The following is a 26,067-nucleotide window of genomic DNA, read 5'->3' on the forward strand; positions in this document are numbered from 1 at the left end:
CCATGACACGCTTGTGTGCGTATAAACAATGGGGGGGAACTGCCCATAAAACTCAGATGAGGTAGGCTTTAAAATACACCCATTCGTTCATCTCAATATATGGATCAGTCTGAATTCACCTCCCCCCCCCCCAAACAGCTGTCTGTACTTTCCTTTCAGCCTCCCTCATGTCAGAGGGCAAGGTCTGGAAGCCTCACCAATCTCAGTCAAGCTCCCGCCCACCTTATGAACCTGTACCACAGGCTGCGATACACCTCTCCATTCGGGACAACCAAATGAAAAAGGCGTGATGTTCATCCTGCGGTTTTTCATCTCTTCATACTTGAATTTAATTAGATTTCTGGCACAGTGAAGTACTCATACATATTCTATTTTTAAACAATGACTAAAACAATGTACAATTGGCAGAACCTAAACAAATGCAAAGAAAAATGTATAATCAAAACAAAAACCATTGTTCCCATTTCACAGTTATAAAAGTCATGCATGGGGTGGTCTGGTCAAGAACCATGCACACTCATCTCAATGGAAATGCCTCCTCAGACAGACTGCAGTACAGGGGTTCATTTTGTTTCCTAAGCAAGACAGACCAGTGCAGATGGGGCCTTATAACATGACCCCCTTTCAACCCCTCTCTAACACCCAAAGAAAGTGTCAATCAAGCAATCGGATCATGTGGAGACCCCATAGGACAGGGCGTGTATAGGACAGCCACAAGAAGGAGTGTGAAGTGGAGGGATATGATTAACGCTTTGAGTAAGTTACCCGAACTGTACCAATTGTTTCTAATTAACATTTTTCATACCAGTAAAAGGCTGGGAAGACATTTTGGCCAACACATAATGCAGAGACAGGTACAGGGGGAGGGGGATGTGGACTTCAGTGTCTCCGTTGGAAGAAAACAAGACAAAACATCCCCTACCCCAACAATAAAACAACTCAGAGAAAAAGGAACCTGCAATACTGCTGGGGGAGACCAGACAAACTGAAATATATATGTATATGCACATACATACATAGAGATTTATTATTCGTTCCTCATTGTACAGATAGAAAGATATGCTGGTGAAAAAAAAAACAAAGACCCTTGGTGCCAAAAAAAAAAAAAAAAAAAAAAAAAGGCAAGTTAAAAATGTCAAATTTCTAACCCATCTTACAACCCAGTCTTTTCCATCATCGTTGCTTCTCTTGGTCCCCCCCCCCCACCTGGCTTGTGTGAAATGTGAGATACAGTACAAGATGGCGTTTGGTAAAAGGTCATTCCTCTCGGCTGTCAGTTCTTTAGATCTGCTCTCTCATCCTCCGCCCAGGCCTCACAAGAGCAGGCAGGCGCTCCTCTTCTTGCGCTTGCGGACCTGCAGCGCCGCCCTGGTGGCCATCTCGAACACCTCCCGCACCCCGTCCTTCGTCTTGGCTGAGCATTCCAGGTAGCCGAAGGCACTGATCCGGTTGGCCATATCCCGGCCTTCCTCGGGCTTCACCGGTTCCTGTGTGGCAGAACAGAACCGTGAGGGACCGGTTTTAAATTGAGCGAGATATCGCCCGCGCCCGAAACATATGCAGATCTTAAAAATAGCTTCTTATTGCCGTCAGCTCACGGCACAAAACCTTGGGAACAGAGAGGCAAGAAAACCTTTACTGGTTGAACCCCTAGTTGGGTTGCACTGAAGGATTGCAGAATAATCACATCGCACCATGATTTATACATCGAACAGTGGTTTACATTTAAACCTTTCATACAGGTGCTTTAATCTTTACCTTCACAGCAGCACAACTTGAATATCTCCAGAGTTATGGGCAAGAGTTACCATTAAAAGACTGAATACATTTGAATCTAAGGATGCATTTTCAACAAGAGACTGGCTCATTTAGTCGTACCACTTAAAAAAAAAATGTCACTCTAGGTTGGCTGTAATTAAAACGCTCCCAGATTAACTCATGTGTTTTCAGCAAGAATAATTCCAGAGACGGAGGGGAGAGAAAGTTATCAACCCTTGCAGGAGCCTGTGATTTTGGCCGCACATTTCCTTTCCCAAACTCTCCTCACTGTGCGCTGCGAGAACATGCCTGTGGCACTCAGACATTACACACACTCCCCGCCGCTCCACAAACAGCCAAGACGCACTCTGCTCAGGTGTGGCGTCCGTTTCGGCAGCACTGCGGAACAGTCGTGTGCCAGTCTTTAGAGTTCATCGGCAGGACGTGACCCATAAAGTCTAAACTGCATTTCACACGGCCTGCTCATAAAAACCTACGAGGAACCTCTCCCAATTATACTCCGTTTGATTAACAGCCAGGCAAGCTGCTTTTATCCTCCTCCTCCTGAACCCACTGAGAAAAACACAGGCTGGCCCCTGGAGCCGGTTGAGTCAATTATGCATTGTATCACGAAGATGGCTTTTAATAAAAGTCAGGTCTTGGGTTTTGATTACAGCACACATCAACTGGTGAGGAAGAGAAAACCAACGCAAGGACACTGTAAAGCCAGTGTGAAGTACTTAACACATTCACTAGGATTCTTCACGTTTAGGAGAAAAGATGGCAAAAACCACAAGAGAATTCCTAAGGAAATGGCATGAGAGACTTCAATGAAAGCAACTACAGACGATGCAAACTGCTGAACACTATCATATCATCATCAGCGGTCATCTGTATTCGACTGTTAAACGCCTGAATTGCTTCCGTCAAACAACTAAGTTAAATGACTAAGACAGCCATACTGATTTGGAGTGGTCACCTGCACCGCGGAGATGTTTGGACACACTTGGATCTAACCGTGCCTTTCCAAAGCCCACCTGTTTCATCTTGACCAGCTCCCTCCTCGTGTGCTCATCGTTCCTCAGGTCCTTCTTGTTGCCCACGAGGATAATGGGCACATTTGGGCAGAAGTGCTTCACCTCGGGGGTCCACTTCTCGGGAATATTTTCTGCAGAACAACATTGTTAAAAAGCATAAAGGAAAACCGGCTCCTGCTAATGAAATCATGGTACCTAGTTTGTTTCCCACACTTCAGCATTTTTAAACCATGTCAATATAATTATAGCGTGATTAAAGGGTTTAAAATAAAAGTTTCACATCAAATTAACAATCTAAAAACATGTTCCCAGAAGCTGCAGCTCATCTTCTTCACATGGTTGCTTGCGGGGAAGAAGAAACCTGATATCCCATCACCCCACTCTGTGTGCGGTCTCCGGGGGTTTACAGCGGTTTGGGAGTTTTTGTGTGTGTTGCTTTTGGATGAGGCATCAAACTGCCTGTTTTAGACCAAACAATCGGACCCCAGAACAGCAGCCCACACTCTGCTTTTCATTCCCGATGAGTCATCACTGCCCCCCTGCTTGCCGGAGCCACTACAGCCCATGGAAACTGCTGATAAGACACCGCGTGAGAGGAGACCCGAACCCCTCACACGCTCTTTTAAAGGCGATGGCTTTCATTAGTTTCCATCTCTATGCTTGAGTGATATGGAGAGAAACCGAACCGAAGGAGGTCGGAAAATTAGGAATGAGTGCCTTTACACCAATATTAACACTTCTAAATAAGGTGCGAGTGTCCAGTGCAGTGTATTCAAGCGTCTGCATCATTTCTTTCATATTTTTGGCACATCTCGCAATGTTATTACCCATTTATAGCCTTCCGATTTTAAACTGACAAAATTGCTACAGGAAAACGTGTACATGTTTTCCACACACGACCTCTCGGCCATTTGGGCCTCGGAGACGCACTGTCCAAAGACACGAGTCAATCGCACACATGACTGGGCACGAAGCGCATGAGTAGTAACGCTAATAGGACATGTCAGAGATCGACTGCACCCCTGAGTGAGTCACTATCGCCCCAGGAAGGCCCGTCGCCGCTCACCTAAACTGTCCGGACTGTCGATGGAGAAACACATCAGGATGACGTCCGTGTCCGGGTAGGACAGTGGCCGGAGTCGGTCGTAGTCTTCCTGCCCCGCCGTGTCCCACAGTGCCAGCTCCACCTGAAACAGAGGGAGGGACAGCGCTGAGAAAGGGGCCTCCAGCAACACACAGACAGGGCTGGGGGGGTCGCGTGCGTTTGGCTCCGCATCTTCTGAAAGTCACAAACAGTCTAAAGGCACAGATCTAGCCAAAGACCAAGGCAATCCAATGAAACCATTTTGAATTTGAGTTCATTTGGAGTCAGGAGAAGTGTAAAAAATACTACAAAATGTTGAAAGTTGTCCCATACGGCTCTCGAGAGTTGCTCGAGATGTAATGAAATCCACCCCACACTGAACTTGGGGCAACCAGACCCAGAAACACACATTCCAAACCCAGTTGTCATTTTAAAGAGAAAGCAAACCGTTAATTTTAATCTCCTCCAGAGACTGTTACGAGATAACGGTGGACCCCCCCCCCGGCCCCTGAACAGAAATAGACCCTGAAACATGACCGAGTTGCAGTGGTGTTAGTGTAGAGGCATAAGGTTAAGGAAAATGCGTCTTTACCCATTACTAATCTCCACTACCGCTAGGTTTAGCACAATACATTTTATAACTTAACACTTTGGGCAGGAAGAAAAACCATTATCTAAACATACGGGCAGCCCTGCCAAAGACAAAGCTCTGTCCCTAAATGAACTGTATTGTGATTGATCTGGTATTGATCTGTATTCTTAAGATCAGGGGAGTACTGAAGCAATGCTAGGTGAAGGAATAGTGGAATTGCAATAGTAACTTCCCCCCCACCCCCTCTTTAAACTTGCCTTCCCCTGGATCCCTCTCCCCACATTTCCTGTGGGATAAATAACGTCCACTCCCTCCCTCCCCAGAACAGGAAACCAGCCCCAATCAGAGTGAGTCACGGCCACAGCGGGAGGAGAGACCGGCCTCGTTCCGCGGCCACACAGGAAGCCAGGGATGCCGTGATTTCCTGTTTAAACAGGCTCTCGCCGAGACTTGTTGCAGTACAGTGCGCTGACCATCTCGAAACCTCAGGAGGCATAAAATTTAAAATGTGATTTTCTTCCGCAGTATTAACTAAAACAAAGTACTTTCCCGTCTAACTGGAGCTCAAATAGGTTTAAAATCCTCTGAACACACACTTGTACAGCCGTTTGAGCGTCTGTAGACATTGCAGTTTTGTCTAACTGTTCTGATCAATCCAGCCGTATAAATTAATACCAGCATTTAACCTGCAACAAACCCAGGGGTCTGGAGGAGGAGGAGGGGATTAAGACTAGAAATCTGTAAGCGGTATATTTAGAATTGATCTCACTTTGACAACAGAAAACTTGATATTGGAAGGAACGAACACACAACAATTAGCAACTGCTAATTAACAAGTAAGCAGAGACTCCTTTTCACCAGAAAAGCTTAGTCAGACTGCATTCAATGAAAAACGCCTGTGTTTACATTCCACAATATTTACTCAATTCAGCTTTCCCGATACGGACAGCTCTCGACAGACTGATCGACTAACAGCCATGGAGTGGCTCTTGGTTTGCGGTTGAATGGTGCAACTCTACAACTATGCGGCATCCAGTTTGACTTCATTTCTCACAAGCCTTTTCGGTCTCGGCTGCCGGGGATTACAGAGAGGGAAAGGAATGTGGAATAGGTCAGGGCTGGCGGCTGAGCGATCAAGACTCGCCTGGGGTCCACCGAGTTAAGGGTAATACCTTTCCAAAACAATATTGCTTCTGGAGACACTGAATGTTACAGGATGCTTGTATATTCGTTTGATCTCTTCCCTACTGGGCGGACGGTGGCAGTAAAGAGTTCATTTGCAACTGGTGAATCAAAACAACATTTTTTAACAACAATAATAATAAAAAGAGGTGGAGATCTTATTTAAAAGAAAAAACACTTATTGAGCACAGGAGACCAATCCACAGTCTAGGAGAGTGGAGGGTTGTCAACACACCTGCTTGCCATCCACTTCAATGTCGGCGATGTAGTTTTCGAAGACGGTGGGCACGTACACCTCGGGGAACTGGTCTTTACTGAAGACGATGAGCAGACAGGTCTTTCCGCAGGCGCCATCCCCCACGATCACTAGCTTCTTTCTGATCGCTGCCATCTGACCGAGAGAGGGGGAAAAAAAAAGACAAGATTTTTAGGTTTATCCAGCTAGACTTCGAGGAATTGATGAAGTCGGGGACTGAAATAAGGCTTCTCTGAGCAGTTCGACCCGTTTGAGGCGTTACAAGCTGCTGGCTCAACTAAGAGGCAGTGCGCCACAGATTTTTTAATGGCGTTTTAACTCACCGTCCGTGTGTGCAAATGCCATTAAAAAATAAGGTCACACGCATGACGCATCTGCCACCTTGCGATGGCTTATTTATAGCGTCCACAGCTTGGACAGTCTGAAATGACTTCAGGATCCCTTCAACAGGAGATTTAAACTTTCAGAAAAAGAAAAATCGTACGCTAGTTTTAATGGTGGGGTTGGGAGGTTTTTTGGGGGATTTCTGAACCAGTATGAGTCCAGAGCCACATTTGAGACAAGCAGACAATTACAACGAGCAGCAGCCATGACCGAGAGGAAAGGTGATGTCAGCAAGCCCTTTTTAAACCACACCCTGTCCATTTCCTGGCCGTCTCCGCAGGGAATTGCCGAAGAAACTGGGACAGGAATCCGGTGTTCACCCACAGAGAGCCAGCTGCACTCGCTTATCCGTCCCAGAGCACGGTGAACACTGCCAGAGCTCAGCTGTGCAGCATTTACGGTCACTGCCTCTTTTCTACTGTGCTTGGAAGCTTGTTTGTTTTTGCTCACTTATTTTCACTTACCATGGGATCATGTTACAATATGAATCTTGCTTCAAACCTCTGCATTCGGTAGCTTAGCCGTGTGGCCTCACAGAGCCGAAACAAGTGAAGAAAGCTAGAACTAAATTTTACTACTTTAGAACAAATTTTCCCCGTTTATATCATTGGGAGGGGCTGGCTTTCGTTTTAATAGTACAACCTTCTTTTAATTAACTGAACAGCTTCTAGTGGTCAAGTAAAAAGGTCCGTTACTCCTCTCTGCCTCCCCAGGCCTGTGTTTCTAAAGCACCTCCTTGTCAATCAGGTTTGGGGGATCTTTTAATTGAAGACATCGAGTTAGACTTCACCTCAAGGCAACAGGAGAACTTGCTACAGTGGTAGACTGTTGACTGGCAGAAAGGAACTGAAAATTAATGGCACGTTACTTACAAAAAAAAAAAAAGTTCAGTTCTGCCCCTCAGCTGCCAGACAGCCACCACTGAATACAAATGTCTGACGAAGTGAGCACTCAAACACATCAGCCCGAGTTGTAAAGTGCCGAGGATATATACAGGCCATTCAAGTAGTAATTGTCTTATAAAACCATCAGATCACAAAACTGGAGGCAAGGGGGTGATTTGCTGGTAGTATTTATTTCCCATATCCCCCACCGTTTCATTTTTAGCTGGATTTCTCAGCCCTAGTGCCTTTATTGGCTACTCCATTATTATTTTGCTCCTATAAAAAGTTGATTTCCAGTAACTACAAATTCTGTCGGGACCTCAAAACCCCCAAACTAAAGCTGCACTGTACCATTCACGCATCGCTTCTAGATGGTGTGATCACATTCATCACTACTACAGAGGCGGGACCACCCCCCCCTCCCCTGCGATCCCTAATCAGGTCCTGTCTGAACACATTTGCAGTCAGACTCCATCATCGAGAGAAGGGACTCATGCACTGATCGATGCTGGACTTCCACGAGTGGACGGTAATCGAGTGAGTCGCGGGGGAGATAAGACAACCACTGGAGGCCTGCCAAGCCCGGCTGAAGATCTACGGCCCGGGATCCCTCTTGCTCACACCCCTCACCAATATCAACTATTCATTGGGGGCACGGACAAACTTCCAGGGCCATTAACCAGCAGGGGCCGGGTCAATCGGTTACACAGAAGATTAAAAGCCACTTAATAGACTTAATTCGATGTGATCTGGTCTTCCCTCGTATATCACGCTTGAAAATGATAAAGGCTTTCATGCCAACGAGCTCCAGCAAGAGAAAAATGGAGACCGGAAGGCCGAGGTAAAGACAGACTCTTGGGTGGCAGTGTTGATTCATTTCAGGTTTTGTACGAGATACTGTCTCAACTACAAATCTTGCCACCAACACTGCATACCTGTGAAGAAATAAAAATGCAGAACAGCAGGTCTTAAGCAGCTGTGTCTGCCGCCCAGCACAGCCCAGCTCTCGGTGCCATTCCTGGCATACCTCCCGTCAGCTCAGTGCTGCTACCGAGATTGTATAAGCGCTGATGAAAGAGCCGATTTCACTCCCCATTTGAGTCTTCTAACAAGTGCAGTAAAAAATACATTTTGTTCTTAACGTCTCCATTTTTTCAATCGCGAAAATAGTGGAACAAATCTGTTCACAAGAGAAAATTGTCCCGGTTCGTTTGTAGGCAGTTCCGTTTATAAGTTTCCCCCATGGAACCAATAGCCCAGAACAGATCGCTGCTCAGGAATGCTGATGACATCCAATAATGTTTGAGGTATGAGTCCAGGGGAGGTGTTGACACAGTATTGCTCTACAGCACAGCCACTGGCCTGATGGTGCAGTGACAGCAGGCCACCGGGCCAGCTCTCGGCACATCCTACCACTCACCCTCAAATAAAGCCGGTTATTCAAGATGCTTCTTCAAACACCTGCCCTGCTTTCAGTTTCCCTCCTGCGGCTCCATAGACAAGTTTGAGACACCCTGAAGACCACGTCAAACATCTAGACGTTCTGTTTATTATGCCAAGGCCTAAACATCACTTAAAGACCTGTCCAACTCCCATGATTACTGGCTTCTAGGTAGAACTGGAACAGGGAAAAACAAACTAAAAATGTGTGTGTGTGATTTCTTTACTCGTGGGGGGGTTTCAAACCAGCAATACATCTGGCCTGGTTTCCCTAGAGAAGGTTCAGATCTCAGAAATAGGAAACGGAAGCAGCTCCACTATTTCCATTCATCATGTCACTGTGAAAAGGCGTTCATTATACACAGAGCCTGAAGATTTCTGTGCTTGGTTAATTAAATATGGGTTATTAATTAGATAATCTATATATATACAAAAAAAAAATTTCTAGCTTTTTATTTTCATAGCAGGGGATTTAGAAAAAGCAAACTGTGCTAACTTTAGAAGCAGCACAATTTTGCAGGTGCCTAATTTAATATATCATTATCATAACACAACACAACAGTGACTAATGCTGCATCCCTACAGCTACCAACACCCCGCACACACACACACCCACCCCTCCTGTACTGTGAATCACAATAATGCTCGCTACCCTGCATTGCAACGCACAAGGAATAAACACCCAAACAATGCCCGTCCCACCAATCAAGATGACGAAAAAGATCAACCCCAACTGGGCAAACTCTGCTTTCTGCACACATTTAATACAATCCTCCAGGAAGTCCCACATCTTAACAGCTTGCCATACTGGGAAGGGGGTTTACATCCATTTTAAAAATACCTTGGCTTAATTGCAAATTAATGAGCATCCGCCTTATGGAACGAAGGTAAACCTTGACAAGTGGTGAACGAGAGCAGGGGGCGGAGCTTGTGCCGGTTTAGTTTTTCTCTGCGTTCACACCTTTGTTTGGCCAGGCATCACTTTTTTTCTGAATAGCGCTGCGGGAAACCCTGGTGCTTTTACTTCAGCCCAGCTGAATCAGGAATACTGACTTTAAAGCTGAAGCAATGGGTAAAAGCAAAGGATGCTCAACACCGCGAAAATTAGAACTCGGAGGATCTCCATATGAAAACAAAAACAATCCACTTCCTCTTCTGGGGAGAAGTACTTGGCAATGACAGTGTTTATACAGGCCAAGACAGGGCAGCAACAAAATAAGGCCTGCACGAAGAAACAGCTGGAACCCCAATCACAAAATCATTACTGGAGAGGAGATTAAAAGTACTCAACGCTAGAACAACTTACGGTGTCACCCAACTCGAAATCCACAAGATCCAGGGGGTAATATTTCAGACAAGAAATAAGTGTGCTGTTGCAGTGTGTGCTGAGAAGTCTGTGCGGTGTTGGCAAACACAAACTTAATAAAAACAATATATTAAATTAAATCAATTTGAAAGTCTAGGCACGGCAGAAGAAACCACATCTGGTGGATGGCAAATACATATTTTTAAACGTTTTAGGGTGGAATGCTCAGAGATGATGTACAAATTAGTTTTTTTAAATGAAAAAATTGACAAGCATAAATGTATATTCCTATCGACCCCACAAGTACGGTTTGTTCTTTAGTACATTTAGTTTCCTATAATACAATTCCCAAACATTGTAGTCCAGACTGTGTTAAAAGGATAACAATCAGGCCTAGGTTATTGCCAAGAGTGAAGGAGACTACCCACAGACTCCAACTATCACTTGCACAAAGCATTCAAAGGGGTTCTCCCCCTGGCAAAAACACAATGCTTAGCACAGGAGAAAAAACAAAAACAAAAACAACTCAATCTTCTAATGGAGTGACAATGGCCTTTGGTGCCTGAGCACAAAGCATCCTTGGGCAACTGAGCTGTGAACAAAAGCATCTTGCTCAGAAAAAACAAGGGCGCAGGCTCGATTCGTGCATTAACGACGACCCATTAATACTTGATGACCGCCGTCGGGTCGGACTGTTTTCTCTGGAAGTTTATAGATGTCGTTCCATAATGGGATCCCTAACCGACGCATTCTCCTCCAAAAACACGTCCCCAGAGAGACACTCGCCTCAGTGTGGTCTATTGACTTAAGCGATTGCCATTTAAAGAGGAGAGCTCGGTCGCAGCGGGAACCTCTGGAGGGTTTCTCCGCAACGAACCCAGCCCAAGGCAACGGGCAGACGCTGGCTGCTGTATATATTAAGAGTTTTGAACCTAACGGCTGTGAATTTGCATCAGCGTTATTGCCAGAGTGGAGCAGACCTGCATTCAAACAACCTGTCCTAAGTTTGTCAGGTTCTCGTTTCCTTACTCAGTTTAGAAGAGCTGACATACAAGCTATGATGGATGATAGAGATATTTAATCCATGCATTTACAGTTTACAAAATCTAAAGCATGTTCTATAAATTCCCACAATATATTACACACCAGCAAGAACAACATTAGATCTAAAGTTTCAACCAAGGGGAGGCCGTTCAGAGACAGTCTTACTCATTCAGCTCCTACTAGCTTAATGGGGAAGCCTAATGATCCAAGAAACTCATTAAGGAGATTTCTCAAAAGATCTCTGTGAATCTGATAATGTGCCTATTTGATCAAACCATTTTTAGCATGTGGGTGTACCCATCTACCGCTGAAGGCAAAGGGAAAACTAGGTTCTCAGTGGATGCGTATAAATCTTTGAGGAGAAAAATGAAATCCTAAACTACGGGGGAGAAAAACAACTCTGCATTCATCTCTGCTTTGTGGCAAATAATACAGCATAAGGTTTTGCCACAATCACTGTATTGTCAGAGTGGATCAACAGGTAACGTGTTCTCCTCTAGCCAAATGCACGTCTTATTTTTAGTTTCTGAAAGGGAGTTTCACTTCCCTGCTCTTTAAATAGAAAAATGCCATCCCCACCCAAAAATGACAGCAACCTGGTAGTCTGTGCTTGTCAGTGATTACCGAAATGATCAGACACACGAATGACACAAAAATGCTGTCGTCAACCGTCACCTCACTTCAGCCGTGCCCTGGATGCGTTGCACTGTTTGTTCTCAACTGTAACTTGCACAATGTATTGCTTTTTTTTTGGTATGCCGCCACGAGAGGTTCTCTAATTTCCTTTTGTATACCGGCTCCTCAGACTCGGAGATCGCACTATTACAAACACAAGATACAAAGCAATGATAAGAGTGTCCTGGCCACTACAGGCGATGTAAATTCTCCACAAGGTCTGGAGCGAGACTGTAAAACCTCCGATAAGAAAAACCATGGCCGTGTTTGGGATATAATCAAGAAAATGAAATGAATGCAGCTGTCTTCCCCAGATAAGCCAACTAGGGTTTGTCGACTCAAATCTACAAATAAAAAGCGGAACTGACAATTGCATCTCTCTCTGGGCCATTTCAACTTCCATTTCCACATGTCTAAAAAGGTTAATCTGATCCACAGGAATTCCTCTCCCTGGCTATCGGGGCAGAATGCGGCTTGTTTTTGGGAGAGAGCTGGGATAGCTGAAAGGAATGCGTGCTTTCGCTTAACACAGACCCCCAACAAAGGGTCTGCAGTCCCTCTTCTACTGCACAAAGCTCCAAAGTTTCCCAATACCCCAGCCAGCAGGAATTATGTAACTCACACCGCGTGCGAGCGCGAGGGGACGGGAGGAGGTGGGGCATCGTCTCCTTCCCCGATTACATAAATAATACATGAATCACCGCAAGGCTGTGTGTAAGGTTGAGCCTGCCAGTGGGGCGGCTTCTCACACAGTTAAAAACAACTTAATTACCAAAACAATATGCAAATGCAGAGAACTCCAGTCCAGTGATAAGTTCACACACCAGCTTTGCCTGCTTTTCTATAGAAGACACACAATAAAGTGACAAACATTGGGTAAGACTCAAGATAGCACTTTTGCTTTTTGTTTTATCAGTGTTCAATGCGCATACTTGCTGTAGGAGTCTCGTAAGGGAAGCCTGGGCAGGACTGTCGAGTCCAGGAAGAATACAATCACATTAATATGATTACATTACACGAATTACAGTAATACCCAACTGGAATATAAGAAGCTGTTCACAAAGCTCAACACCTAGTGCGTCAATGTGTTTGTACTGTGGAAACTGCTGAAAAGACAGCACATTCCCCCGTGACAAGAGCAGGTGTCCAGCTGTCCAAACTGGGCAGATCTTTACCCCCTGCTCCTGCCCCATATGCCAAAGAGTCTAAAGCAGCTAGCAAAAGCATTTCTTCGCAGACTTTGCCTCGACTCAGTCAGAACCCGAAATTCGGCCTCATCTCCTGAAGGCCGAGAAGTCCTAATCATTGGGGCACACGATCTATAAATAAGTAAAACGGCCAACTCCTTTCATAAACAAACCGTGTACGTGCCCCGGCGACCGCCATGACACACTGAGATCGTGCAGACTTTATAGTGTGTTCAGAGAGGAAAAGAAAGACGCTGACCCTAGTAAATAAACATTGTTAAAAATGTGGGTGTGACCTTTTTATCCACAGCATTGTGTAACCTACATGCAAAAAAACACTAGAGGTATTAGTCTTTGAGACAGTCTGCTTCATGCGCTTCCACCCCCCCTGTGCTTTCTCTTTCCTTATCCTTGGGAAAAAAAGAAAGAAACTAGGTAGGAGGAAATGCTTTATAGCTGCAGGAGAAAACTCGAGGATATGGAACAAAGTTCAGTGTGAGCGGATGTTGCTGGAAGAACCAGGGTTCGCTCTGAGTCACTGTATCCCGAGACTAGGAGGGTAGAGTTTGTGAATGCCCCCCTGCCCATTCTCAAATTCATATTTCTAGTCATGAACTCAGTTTAACCATTACATCCCCACTACTCTTGGTTGTAAACATCAGATTGGGAGTATTTCAAACCGTGTCTGGAAGTGAAGACTTTAAATTCCAGAGGACGATTACATTTAAACCCCTCCTGACCACAGGAGTTTTCCCCATGTTCACAACGATCGCCTCAACCCAATGCACAAGGCATTTCTACGACAGCAGCAGCAGATACAGATGCCTTTCTGTCGCTTCCATTTCCTGCTCGGTGTCTCAACAGTCAGCGGCTCGTGTCACGTCTGATCATTTGAATATGACAGGGCTATGAATACACACACATGCAGTTTCTTTACTACTACACAACCTGTGGGTTAATAATAAAAATGATGAAAAGCCCATTTGTGGCTTGTGCGAGTGACTGTGCCGAGTGGTTGTGAGCAATGGGGGCGTTCTAGGAAAAGGCACTTGTGTACTGTAACCGACAAACTCGTGGTAGGTCACCCTCCACTAATTAAACCCCAGGAGGGAAATTGCTGCCGAATTGTGGTCCGTAATCCCCTTGACAACCATAGAGACAAGCTTTCAACATCTAGAAAGATATAATGTCTACAAAAGATCCATCCCAGTCCCAGACACCAACCCCAAGACAATGCTGTGGGATTACAACTTTTGCAATAATATGGAAGATCTGTTCTTAAACTTTTGGGTTAGTTTCACTTAATCTCCTCGGTCTTCACACATCAGAAAAGGTCATAACTATGGAAGATTGGGTTAAAAATAGGTAAACTTGCAGGAATTAAGCAAGCAAAGCATTGTGCTGTACTGTACTTCCCTACTTAAAGTGTGTAATCCGCGGTGTGAAAAAGTGCACACTCAACACAACCGAGCGCTCTTATGACAGTCCTGCAATGAGGATGAGTCTTCCAAGAACTATTTATACAACGAGGGATTGTCATCGCCCTCAGAAAAACTGTAAAAAAACCTTATTTGACTATTTCTAAAAATATATTCAGTAATTCAGCCCTTCAGAGCTTCATTGTGTCCAGTAACTGGTAACAGAGCTGTTCTAGGTGGTAAAAGGAGTATAGGAAGAGTTATGAATTGTAAAAAGGTTTGAAACTTGGGAAAAGTAAATTAAATTGGCATGCCCTGGTTAATTCGATGGTTTATTTCATCATAGATTTCCTTTAAATAAATGCATCGAGACTTTTTCAGCCCCTGATCCAAATTCACTTCCTGTAGCTTTAATTTCATTTTCAGCAGTTAAAAGAGGGAAGTATTACTGTACGATCCACTGGGAAAATATATCACACAAGAGGATTAGTGAATTATTCTGACCAAGACTAAAATAGAGAGAGAGTGTCAATCATGTCAAACACTTGTGGCTGTTCAACAGTTCTGGCATTTAATTTCCTCAGACAATTACATGCTGTCCCCCTTCCAGCATAATCCACATACAGTAATTGTTTACGGCAGTTCTCTGATAGTCCTGGTCTCTGTTACACTAGAAGACATCCTGACCGTAAAGTTGAGGAAGGCAAGATGTCTGAATGCCCTGAATTGAGGTTGAAGGCTTTAGGAACTACATTAAATCAGCTGGGAAGAGGTTAGAAATGACCAAAGCAGGGCCACAATAGTAAATAAATCCAGAAGAGTTTAATAAGGTTTTGTTGAGTAAAAACTTACAAATCTAAAAGGATTCAAAGGGCCTTAAGAAAAGAGGTTATAAAAAACAAAAAAACAAAGCAGGAGGTTAAAGTCCATCAAAGGGTTACAACACACCATGCTCGCTCAAAGGATTTATCTTTAACTGGAGTCGTGCCGAAATATGTTCAGTCGTACTAACCGGGTCCAGTGCAGTTAATCAGCTCAGAGGTTGCTGTGCTCAGGGCCTTTTCGGTTTTCAATCAGGCCTTGTTAACATATTTTGCCAGTCCCCCAGGCTGGCGTACAGTACGAGGCCATTAACAAGGCCATAATTCTTAATCTCCGCACAATGGAGCCACGTCACCGGCAGGTTATAAATCAAATGCGGCATTGCGTCGAGGACATGTGCAAAGAGCAAAATAGCAGTGTGGGACCACACTGCACCGAGTCGCATCTAACACAGTAATGATTGCACCGGGAGGGTTGCTAAGCTTGTTAGAAACTATTCTGGGCCTTGTTCTGCAGACTTCCTAAATTGCATAGATGCTGGGTAATAAAAGCAAGCGATTGGCAAAAACAGCCAGAACGAATCCTTCAAACCCACTCCCTAAACTCCCATTTTGGACATAAAGAGCACATCTAGAATAAACTGCCCGGATATAATGTTTAAGTACCTTTCCTGTGATCGATTAGCTGTTAGCAACCAATTTGCTTCTAGAGAAAACGCAAAAAGGAAGCTAGACTGGAGCCGAGAGAAAAAGGGAGAGAAGTGAGAACTGGAAAAAGTAGCGCCGGGAACAAAACCCTGCGAAGTGATTATGTAGTGTGAAATGATCCCGACAGGTCCTCTTCATGGTCTGCTGTGAGCCGTACACCAGGGGTGGCCGACTCGAACTGCAGTCACAATTTAACAGCTCTAATAGGCATCATGTAAAAAATGGTCAATATCTAAAAACGGAATGATTTCAACTCAACCGGAGAAGAAGCACATTTGTTCCAACTTAGACATCATTTGGAAGAAATATTTTGGCCACTCCTGATCACATTCCATTCTTTAGAAGTCGATAATTTAGGGTCACACTTCTTAAACTCCCTGGGTTGCAGCTCACTGGGAAAATGTTTTAAAGTCAGCTGCGACTGCTGCACTAGTTCAGTATCTGCTGTCATTGTCCTTTTGATCACCACAGGAGCTTTTGGTTGAAAATACTTTGAAACGATGGAATGAAGTCATTATTCTGACAAGTACAGAAAACTGACTATTTAGATTTTAATTGTACGGCAGAGTTTATAAATGTAAAAATAAAGTGACCCCAAAAAAAAAAAAAAAAAAAAAAAAATCCAAGAAGCTTACAGTACATATCCGTCAGGCTAAGCCACTCCACCAAGAGAGAGAGAGCGCCAAAATAGGACAAGGCCACGGAAACTACACCACTGGCTCCATTTTCTCATGCGGTGAGCTGGCGACAGAGAGAAAGCAAAACTCTGCCTTCACCACTGCCTCGCTCTACTCAAGTCTTCAGCTAGGGAAGACTGGGTGTGAGCAGATCCCTCCACCAGTGCCAGAGCAGAATGAAATTGTACATAACGGTTTGATAAATATTCAACAGCTGCAAAATAAATAAACTACACGAATAAATAATGTCCAAGCACGGGAGGAATAAAAAGGAGTTTTTCGAAGCAACTGGTCACACCCGGAGACTATATCTAGTGAATAATTTTCAGACCTGTGCTTTTCGGTTTAATGGGAGAGGAGGGGGCGGTCGCCGCAGCAGGGAGACGCACAAGTGTCAAACGTTTGTAGCTCACAGGCTGAGATGGGGGAACTTCACAACATCCGTCACTTCAAACGCTCAGCCTCTGAAACAGTAGCAGCTCCCACGTGGCTCGTCCAGTACAAAGCGAGTGCACAGATCTGACGGATTAGCCCTCAAGTGAAAAGGTCCAATAGAAATCCAGGATATTCATTATTTGAGCAATGGGACAGGTGGGTCAAATTCATTTTTTAGTGGACCCACTTCTGTATTCATGGAACACAATACCAAACTTGTAGCAAGTCCTCGATGCACAACTGTTTGAGTCACTCCAGTTTTGAGAGGCAGCTGGCTTCCATCTATAAACAAATGTCAGGTTCTGGATTTCTTTTTAAGCTCATTATTTTGTTTAATGTGAATTTGCATTTGACAGACAACCAGTTCATCAGCACAACACATACAGAAGTCTGTAAAACCGGAGATGGAGCCAACAGCTACATAACTGGAGACCTATATCCATGTCTAATGTTGGTATCAAACTGGAAAAAGAACACTCAGTTCCTTCGATTCATGAACTGCAAATCTGCTTCTTTTCAAAGTGCCCAAAAAGCAGAGCTGCAGCAGACCGAGACAGCTCCCACTGATAATGCTACAGACTCGCAGGCACCAACCAGATACAGAGGTCATCACATTGAGAAGACCAAACTTTGAACTGATACAACCCCACCAGTGCCATGGGAATCTGAGTCAGCGAGTGACTGAGCCAAGTTTGAAAGTTACCACCTTTGGACCCGGCCTGCACTCAAAAGTGAAAATGACTAGAAAAGCCACAGGTCACTAAACCAGTCTGCAACTTATCCCATTTCTGTCCTACAGAACATACTGTGACCTCTCCTACACCCCCTCCCTTTACGGGCTAAAGCCCATAGCTAGGACTTCACCGCATCACATCTGCACGGGTTACCGCTTTGAACTAGGATGTAGACTTTGTATGTTACTGTTTTACTGTATTTTACTTCTGCTTTGTACTTTGTATACTTTGTATTAATGCTTAATTTGAATTTTGAATTGAATTAGATTACTGCTCTTTCGTAATGCTCATCTGAACCGTTAGTCCCTCTGGATAAGGGCGTCTGCCAAGAAATTTTAATAATTCTGCTTGACCGATTACGTCAATTTGCAAAGAATCCAACAAAATAAACAAAATGTAGGTTTATTGTTTTTCACTTTCTAATTTTAAGGCAGTTTTAAGAATTGCTGCGTCACCACAGCTGTGATCGGGTTAAAACTATTGATCTACAACTTGCCAATCTGTCTGCTGTGGAATGTGCTGCAGAATAAGTAAAGTTCAGACCATCTGAACAACCAAGAAATCTGCTTTCACAGACCTTCTATAATGGAGAGTATCAGAATGTAAACCAATGAAACAATAGGAGTGAACACCAGCTCAGACTTTAACCTGCTATTTCCCAGTCAAATAAACTCAAGTGGCACCTTTTGCAAACATACAGGTTGTGGATTTTCTTCCCTGTGATCTCAACACCTGCGTTACCATGATACAAAGCTTGCCTCATATGACATGCTTTGAAGTATCCACCCCCACACCCAGTCATTAAGGCAATGCTGCTCCCAGAATCCTGCACAAGTCACAGAAGGGTAGAAGTGTCCTAAAACTGTACAAACCCCACAAGCCCCTGACCCACTTTGTCTACCAAGAGCAGGGGAAGAAAATGCACCACCTCACTATCAAGTTCTAGAACACGTTCCGGAGCATTAGTTAATGATCCATACCCAACGTTCCATCACCAGCACAAGATATTTTACTGAATCTCATGCGGAACAAATTACTCTGCAAACTCATCTCTGATAATACAAATTCCATTATTCAATTAAATGCAAATTAGAAATATGCATTAAATGTATACAGAACAAATAAAGTGTGTGAGAAGAATATACCCTAGGAAGGTCAAAACTGTCTAACATTAACAGGGCATGTGATTTTTATGAAGACAATCAAATAAAAGATTCTCATTTAATGGAACTGAGATTTTAAGACAAATAAAACCATTTAAGCCCTTCATATCCCTTCTGCACTGTAGCTAATTACACATGAAACGCAGGCATGTGGTTGTGAAACAGGTCTGTTAAAGTATTTCTCCCTCCCCCGTGTGATCACATGACGAATACCGGGCAGCCACTGTGCCGACTATGTTGGTAGCAGCAGGGGCCTTGGAAGCCACAAAAAAAGTGTGCATGGGTGTAATATGCATGTGTGGATACATCCACTTCACATCAGTGCCGCAGACTAGCCACCTTGGGGGGGGGATGGTTAGATCATATTGTTGTCCTTTCCCAAATTAAACAGATGGTCGAGCCCTAGAGGGAGACTCGCTTTCATTCGAGAGAAATCTGTCACTGCCAGGGAAGGGCTTTGCGACGTTGAGAGTGGTCAAAAAATAAATAAAGAGGGAATTAGCCTTCTCCATCTCCAGCCAAGTTACGCGCAACCAGGGGACCCCCGCTCTCAGCAGCATCTCCCCGGCCTCCGTCTGTCTGAACACAGCCGAGGAGGGGGCTGAGGCTCACGGCTTGTGAAATTGGCTTTCAAGAGCTTCAGAAACAGGCAGGGCTGGCTGGGGAGAGAAGGCTGCTTGGTATTTGAACCCATGTTCAAAATAATCGTATAGACGCTTAGTTGACCGTAAACATTTATTGAGGATTCGTCACATTTTCAAAATGGTGACCAAGCAACGAGTCCCTCTGCATGAAACAAACCTATAAAGAAAAGCTCAATTCTCTGGAATTACTTCCAAAGGGAATTCAACACACAGGATCATCTTTAGAGTGATCTTTCAACAGCAGTACAAGTTCAATGTCAGAGCTTGGGCTATGCATTCAAAGATAGTATTTATAGATTGTCAAGCGTAAGTGGACTGGGTTTGTTTATTCCCGAAATCCAATTATTATTTATTTTTATTTCTTGGCAGACGCCTTTATCCATTATAAATACAACTTCATTAGTCTGCAACCCCAATCTAGCGTTTAACGAGTGAGCGTTTTCAGTGTCACCTGCTTATGAAGCCAATGCTGCTTCAATGGGCTTCTGAGCACTGTGCAAAGCTTATTTTACTCTTCCAGTCAATCTCGTTCGCGGTCAGCTTGGAGGATGTAGATTTCCAAAAAGGAAATGAACATGGCGAGTCTAAAGAGAAACAATAAAAATCGGAGTCCATGTAGCCCATTACAGGAAAGGAAAACAGGAACTATCAGAGTATATAACCGACTCTGTTGTACGGTAGCCATTAGAATTAATTCTATTGTATTCGATCACGATTGTCCCAATTTCTTTTTAGCATATTCACTAATGCATTTCAGTTGAGGTAGCACTCTGCTTGCCAATTGTTGCCCTTAAAAGAACTAAAACATTCAGTTTCAGGAGTATTTCCTATTCCTGCAAGCACATTTTATTCTTTTTTTTCTGATGCTGCAGCTCAAGATAACCGCTATATGCAAATGGGCTTTAAACTCAGGTGAGTATGACTCGAGATCGTCCTAGCCTCCATGGAAATTAGATGAAGCCAGGGATGGAATTAAGCACAGCCTCTTTTCTACCGGCTTGCAACAGGTGATGGATGTTTATAGCTCATTACTTTATGTGGAATAAAGTGGCGCAGACAGACATATGGAGTGAAGATAACACGCAAAATACATATGCTTTATTCTGCTTCATCAGTTCAATTTACACGAGCCCGCAACCCTTAAACCCTGTGACCAACCAAATAGCTCTGCGGTTTCCAGTTGGGGCTGAGCTATGGACATAAACAGAACACTTATCCCGTATTTAACTGTACTTTTTATTTATTGATGCGTTTTTTAAAAAAAAGGCATCTGCACAGAAATGGACCTTTCGCAGGCAAGTAAGAATAAGTCTCCTTCATTTGCTGTACCTGCTGCATCTCCTAATGAATTATTCTTCAAACCATTACTATACTTTGCTAACTATGGACATTTGCATACATTCCTTGTACAAATATAATGCCTCCAAAACACTGAACAGCACAAGACTTAGTAAAAGACTAATTTCTTAACAGTGATTCGTAACCAAATAAAGTTGACCTGCCCTGGATGCCTTAGCAATCGTTGTTCCAAGATACGGGTATATTTACCAACATGACAAGTCTCGACAAGCTTCCGAGCAGCACATCGAACACCCATAGGACAATCAACAACTTAAGGAATGAAGCAGCGTAACTAATGAAGACAGACAAACTACTCTGTTAATGGTTACAGTATTCAGAATCTCCCAAAAACCCAAAGTGGGTGAAGTCTACAGCGCTGCTCTCCCATCATGAGATGGTGTCGGCCAGCTGAAACCCAGCCCACACAGACAGTGTTTAAATTTGAGAATTGCATAACTGCATAAGTACATAGAAACCATGTTTTTAAGGTTCATATTTAACAGCTTGTAATTAAATACACAAATAAGCAGAAGATAAACAATGCTTCTAATGTGGTTTCCTACCATCCAAGGATTCATATACATTAGGTATCATTTATGTATCTTAAATCATTTAGTAGACAGATGTTTAAAAAAAAAAAGGGTTTCAAAACCAACTAAAAAAGACCGTTCTCACCCTGTAGTCTTGATAGAGGCCATATTTTCAAAGTAAGGTGTTCATATTATAATCTCCGTTTGTTTTTTGCACACGAACCCAAGTTCAACTTATCTTGGGTGGGTGCTTTAAAGTTTCTGTTGTCACCCCTGTGGGCATCTCACTGGCCTAATATTGAGCTACATTTGGCCTGGAAATGCTTATGTAAGAATTTTAATCGCCTCTCAAGGAACAAACTCAAACTGTGGCCTAATTTAAGAGGCTTAATTTTTCCTTTTCTTTTTTTTTGAGATTTTCCCCATCAGAAGAGCTTGTTAAAATGGGGGCAGTCCTGCCAGATATGCACACAAGAGTCTTTTAACTTGTTCAAAAGCTCCCTGCCTTATTTTCTGCTTTTCCAAATATATTTTCATAACTTCTAAGTGTTTTTATAATCAAAAATTAACAAGGACGGCACTGTACAAACATTAAAGATAACCAAACATGAGAGGACAGCCTGTCAGAACGCCACAGCAGGGAGGTTTCAGGAATTAAGGCCTTCACTTTGGTGCGTAGGACAGTTGTATGTAACGCAGGATTTCTATTTCCCCATCGCAGAGGAATTGTACGAGGTGTTTGAAACAAAATAAAACATTTACAACTTCCAGTTAACAAACGGAATACATTGTTCATACAGTGAACATTTTGAAGTGTTCAGTGAAACCTACGGTGCAACCGAGTACATTTTTTAGGGAGATTGTTATTACCGATCATTTTTGGGGATTTTTAAAGGCTTGCTTCGTTTAGTTTCAAATGGCAAAATACCAACTATATCCTTGTGAATAGTGAGGTTCACATCCACAAAAAAAATATTTTGGTCAACCCCTTATTAAACTGTAATTGGATAATTCAGCATATAGTATGGTAGTCTCCTGAATACTTTGACAAATATATTTAACAGATTTTTACAGTGGGTACGGTGCAATTAAAACAAAAAACAAAAAAAAAACATTTATTCAGCCACCACAATATTTGCTTAATTAGGAAGAAATATTGTTAAAAACACACAGCATGTTAATGTCAATAGTCACTAGTGCAGCTCTGCAGTAAAATACGGGTACACTACAATTTCATTAAGGACGTCAGACATGACACTCGCACAGAAGAGATTTACACCAGCACCATTAACACACCCTATAATGCTCTGAATTCCACAGTGAATTAGGCACTCCATATCTTTCAATAGTTACCATCACCACTCAATGGAAGGAGGTTAATTGAACTAATCCTTTCTATCAAGGGGCAAAAGACACATTTAGAATAGATGTATGCCAGAGACTGTAAGTCCACTCTCCAGCCATTTAGTTCATTCATTTATCTTTGCCATTTACAGTTTGTTGAATTTTGGAACAAGGATATAAAGTACAAGAGGCTGGGGATAAGAACAACAGTGCAGGCATAGATTAATGCACAAATCCTGAGGTCTGCTTCATAATATCAGTCCTGCAGCATGGAGAGAAGTATTCAAAACTGTTCAATCGAGCGGTTAAGACATAACCTGTGGCAGAATTCACCTAAGTCCACTTATCTGTGGATAGTCATTTCCTATTTATTTCCATTTTAATGTTGCAAGTAAGCAAGAAAATAAGCAGCTAATTCACCCCCAGAATTCAAGTTAAGAAAAGGAAACATTTTAGCAAGAGTCAAGAGAGAGAGAGGTGACAGGATGAACGGTTTAATGAGAGGGAATAACCAAAGTAGGTTATTTCAATATGGCACAATTAATTCTAATTAAAATTAAACTGTCAGAGCACTAGTCTAAAAACATAATATTGCGCTGTAAGATTTCAGAAATGTTTAGAATGCCTGGCATCACTTTCGGTCTGGAATTATCTCAGATACTACCGATAAGGAATAGGATTTCTACTTTTTTCCACTGGGCAGCCATTTGGATTCCAAGACATGACATGTATATAAAACATGTGCAGTGACATTTGCCTAGGTAACAGTACTCCTTTCACAAACTCTGCCACTTTAATCGGTCTGGTCAAATAAACGGTTTCTGACACCTCACTTTGTTTAGCAAATAAGGTGGCCTGCATTCAAAACATCCAAGAACACATTGTAGCTAATTAGACCTTTTACACACTAGTGTAATGAGAAAACACCAATTATGTGTGTTCATTTAATTAAAGTACTAGAACTGATTATACTGTGCAACATTTCCATAGAAGTTCCTCCAAACATATATTGCTCATTAAAAAACAAACAAGACAAGACTCTAGCATTATAAAACTAACTGCACTGCTTAGAAAAAAAAAAAACAGACAAACGAGTGGATTTTATAAGACACTTACTAGGAATTTCACATTTTCTAATTTTAGTTTTTACAGCAAAGTACAACTTTACTAGGAATATACATAATATATTGAACACTAGTCTGTTCAATTCAGTTGATCATATTTAGGTTATTTCATCATGTAAACATTAATGGATATACCAACTGAATTTTAAGTAGGTTGTCACTTGAACTATGAATACTTTCCCACCCCCCCCCCCTTCTGCACTGCTTTAAAATAACCTACATTACACTCATCCTAAGGGACAGCTTTGTTCTCAATCTTGACTAGATCTTAAAGGGATCACTTCACAACATCATTTAGGATGAAAAGAACAAGAGGGGAAAGCACAGAGCTACTATCACTCCAATAATTTGATTTTACCAGGCACAGGTTGATTGGTGTGTTTGGCCAAAGCAAGGCTAGGAGCTGCACACACCTTTGAACCAGCTGATGGGGCGGCAGGTTATTTACACCCAAAACCGCACCGTGGTTTGCAGCATGTCAATGAATGTACACTTTTGCAGACTGTACACGGAAATACACAAGGCGGGTGGATTTATGTACAACTGAAATGGACACCAACTTTCCAAAAAATACAATTAAAGCTTAGGCAGAGTAAACAGAGATAGGCAGCCACCTTATCTCTATCGCATTGATTTATACACGGCTTTTGATGCCAAATACCGATAACATGGGCATTTGTAGACGGCATTGCTTTCGATAACTTTAGTGCTCTTCATTTCTGCACTTTAGTAAACGATGCTTTTTAAACCCCCAATACTGTGCCCTTTCTGAAACAGACACTGTGTTGCCAGTCCTTACTGAACTTGTGTAATTGGTGGATAGTTTGCGCGACATGATTGCGCAACGCAGAAACACGGACAGCAAATCTCCCTTCACTGCAACGGCATTCAAAGCCAAAGCTGCTTTAAAATGGATATAAATATCCACTGGAAAGACCGTCCCGTTTTAATGAAAGTGAAATTGCAACATAGTAGCTATTTTAAGGGCTGTTTCCAAAAAGTGTAACCAGGTGCCCCAGGAGCCTCGGGGCCTGTTCTGTCTCCGGAGACGCCAGGGTGTGGTGATTGAACCCGCAATCCCCTCCGGCCGGGGCTCAGGGGTTATTATAATTGCGGGGGCGACAACTTCCACTTTACATGTCGAGAAATGTGTCAAACAAATCCCCCGCCCCGATTTTCAAAGGGTTAATATTAACTCCGGCAAAGTTTCGGCACGTCCACATCGAGGTTTTACAGAGGATTTAACAAACAGAAACACAACAGCAAACAGGCGACACCACTGAGCGCATTTCCAGCAAAACAGGTTCCCATCATACATGGAGGAAAGTTTTCCTCTCGTCGTACACAAGCTGCCACAGAAAACGCCCGGGCTCCCATTGTCGGGCTCGGCTACATCTGCTTCCCTGGAAACCCACCCAAACGCGACATGTCTGTATTGCTATTGAAATCAGAAACACAATACGTCTCAGCCCAGGTCGAGATACTGGAGAGGGACCCCAGGGCTCAACAACAACTTGAGAAAAACACTCCCTCCTCCTCCTCCTCCTCCTCCTCCTCCTCCTCCACCAGAGCCGCAACTGCACCGACGCGTCCACGGCCGCCACACAAGTCAGACAAACACCGAGGCTGGAGCGACTCCAACCAGCACACGACACCCTCACCGACACGGCAATGTGGGGCACGACCACAGCCCGGCAGCTGCCCCCCAAACCAGCCCATAAACAGGTGTCCAGGAGACCCAGGATGTGCCAAACTTTTCCTCCTCCCGCAGACCACCAGTGTGTTGTTGTCTCCAAGTTAAGTACCTTGGCACTGCGGCCACCACCTACTTTTCTCCTCGGCAAAGTACAGGCACTGCTTTCTACGCGTCTTTCCCATGGATATCTACACACCATAACCTTGATTTGTGTTCTGCTATTTATAATGCACCCCCTCTCACCTCTGAACACCGTTGTGCTTGTTTGTATTCCTCCTCCCTTCTCTGCTGGTCCCCCTTGCTGCAGTGTTAAAGTGAGTGTGGATGTGGGAGCACAGAAACTGCCACACGCAGGACCCTCCCACGGATATGGAGAAAGGCGAGTCTAGGTTTTCGCTCACAGGCTCCATTGGTCGGGGGAGGAGGCGCCGCCGTTGGAATCGCCCGGACCTCCTCCCTCCGCCGCTTGAAAAATAATGACATCATTGGGACAACAAGGATTGTGGGAGAACTGTGGAGAGAGGCAGTGAGGTGGGGGTGCATTGTGTGTGTAGACGGGTCCTTATAAGCCGCATTGACTCCCATAGTGAGGTGTGTTATTGC

At 43.6% G+C, this 26,067-nt stretch overlaps 1 protein-coding gene across 1 annotated transcript; it reads right to left on the bottom strand.

The window, feature by feature from the left end:
* Window positions 1-981: 981 nt before the first annotated feature.
* rhocb (ras homolog family member Cb) lies at window positions 982-25,850 on the bottom strand. The gene is made up of 5 exons (XM_066703426.1): window positions 25,708-25,850; window positions 5,889-6,044; window positions 3,862-3,982; window positions 2,796-2,926; window positions 982-1,487 (listed from the first exon to the last, which is right to left on the bottom strand). Exons 2-5 carry the CDS (start codon window positions 6,042-6,044, stop codon window positions 1,314-1,316), a joined length of 582 nt encoding a protein of 193 aa, XP_066559523.1. The 5' UTR covers window positions 25,708-25,850; the 3' UTR covers window positions 982-1,313.
* Window positions 25,851-26,067: the final 217 nt, after the last annotated feature.

This window comes from Amia ocellicauda, chromosome 5 (genome assembly GCF_036373705.1).
Source record: "Amia ocellicauda isolate fAmiCal2 chromosome 5, fAmiCal2.hap1, whole genome shotgun sequence".
NCBI lineage: Eukaryota > Metazoa > Chordata > Actinopteri > Amiiformes > Amiidae > Amia > Amia ocellicauda.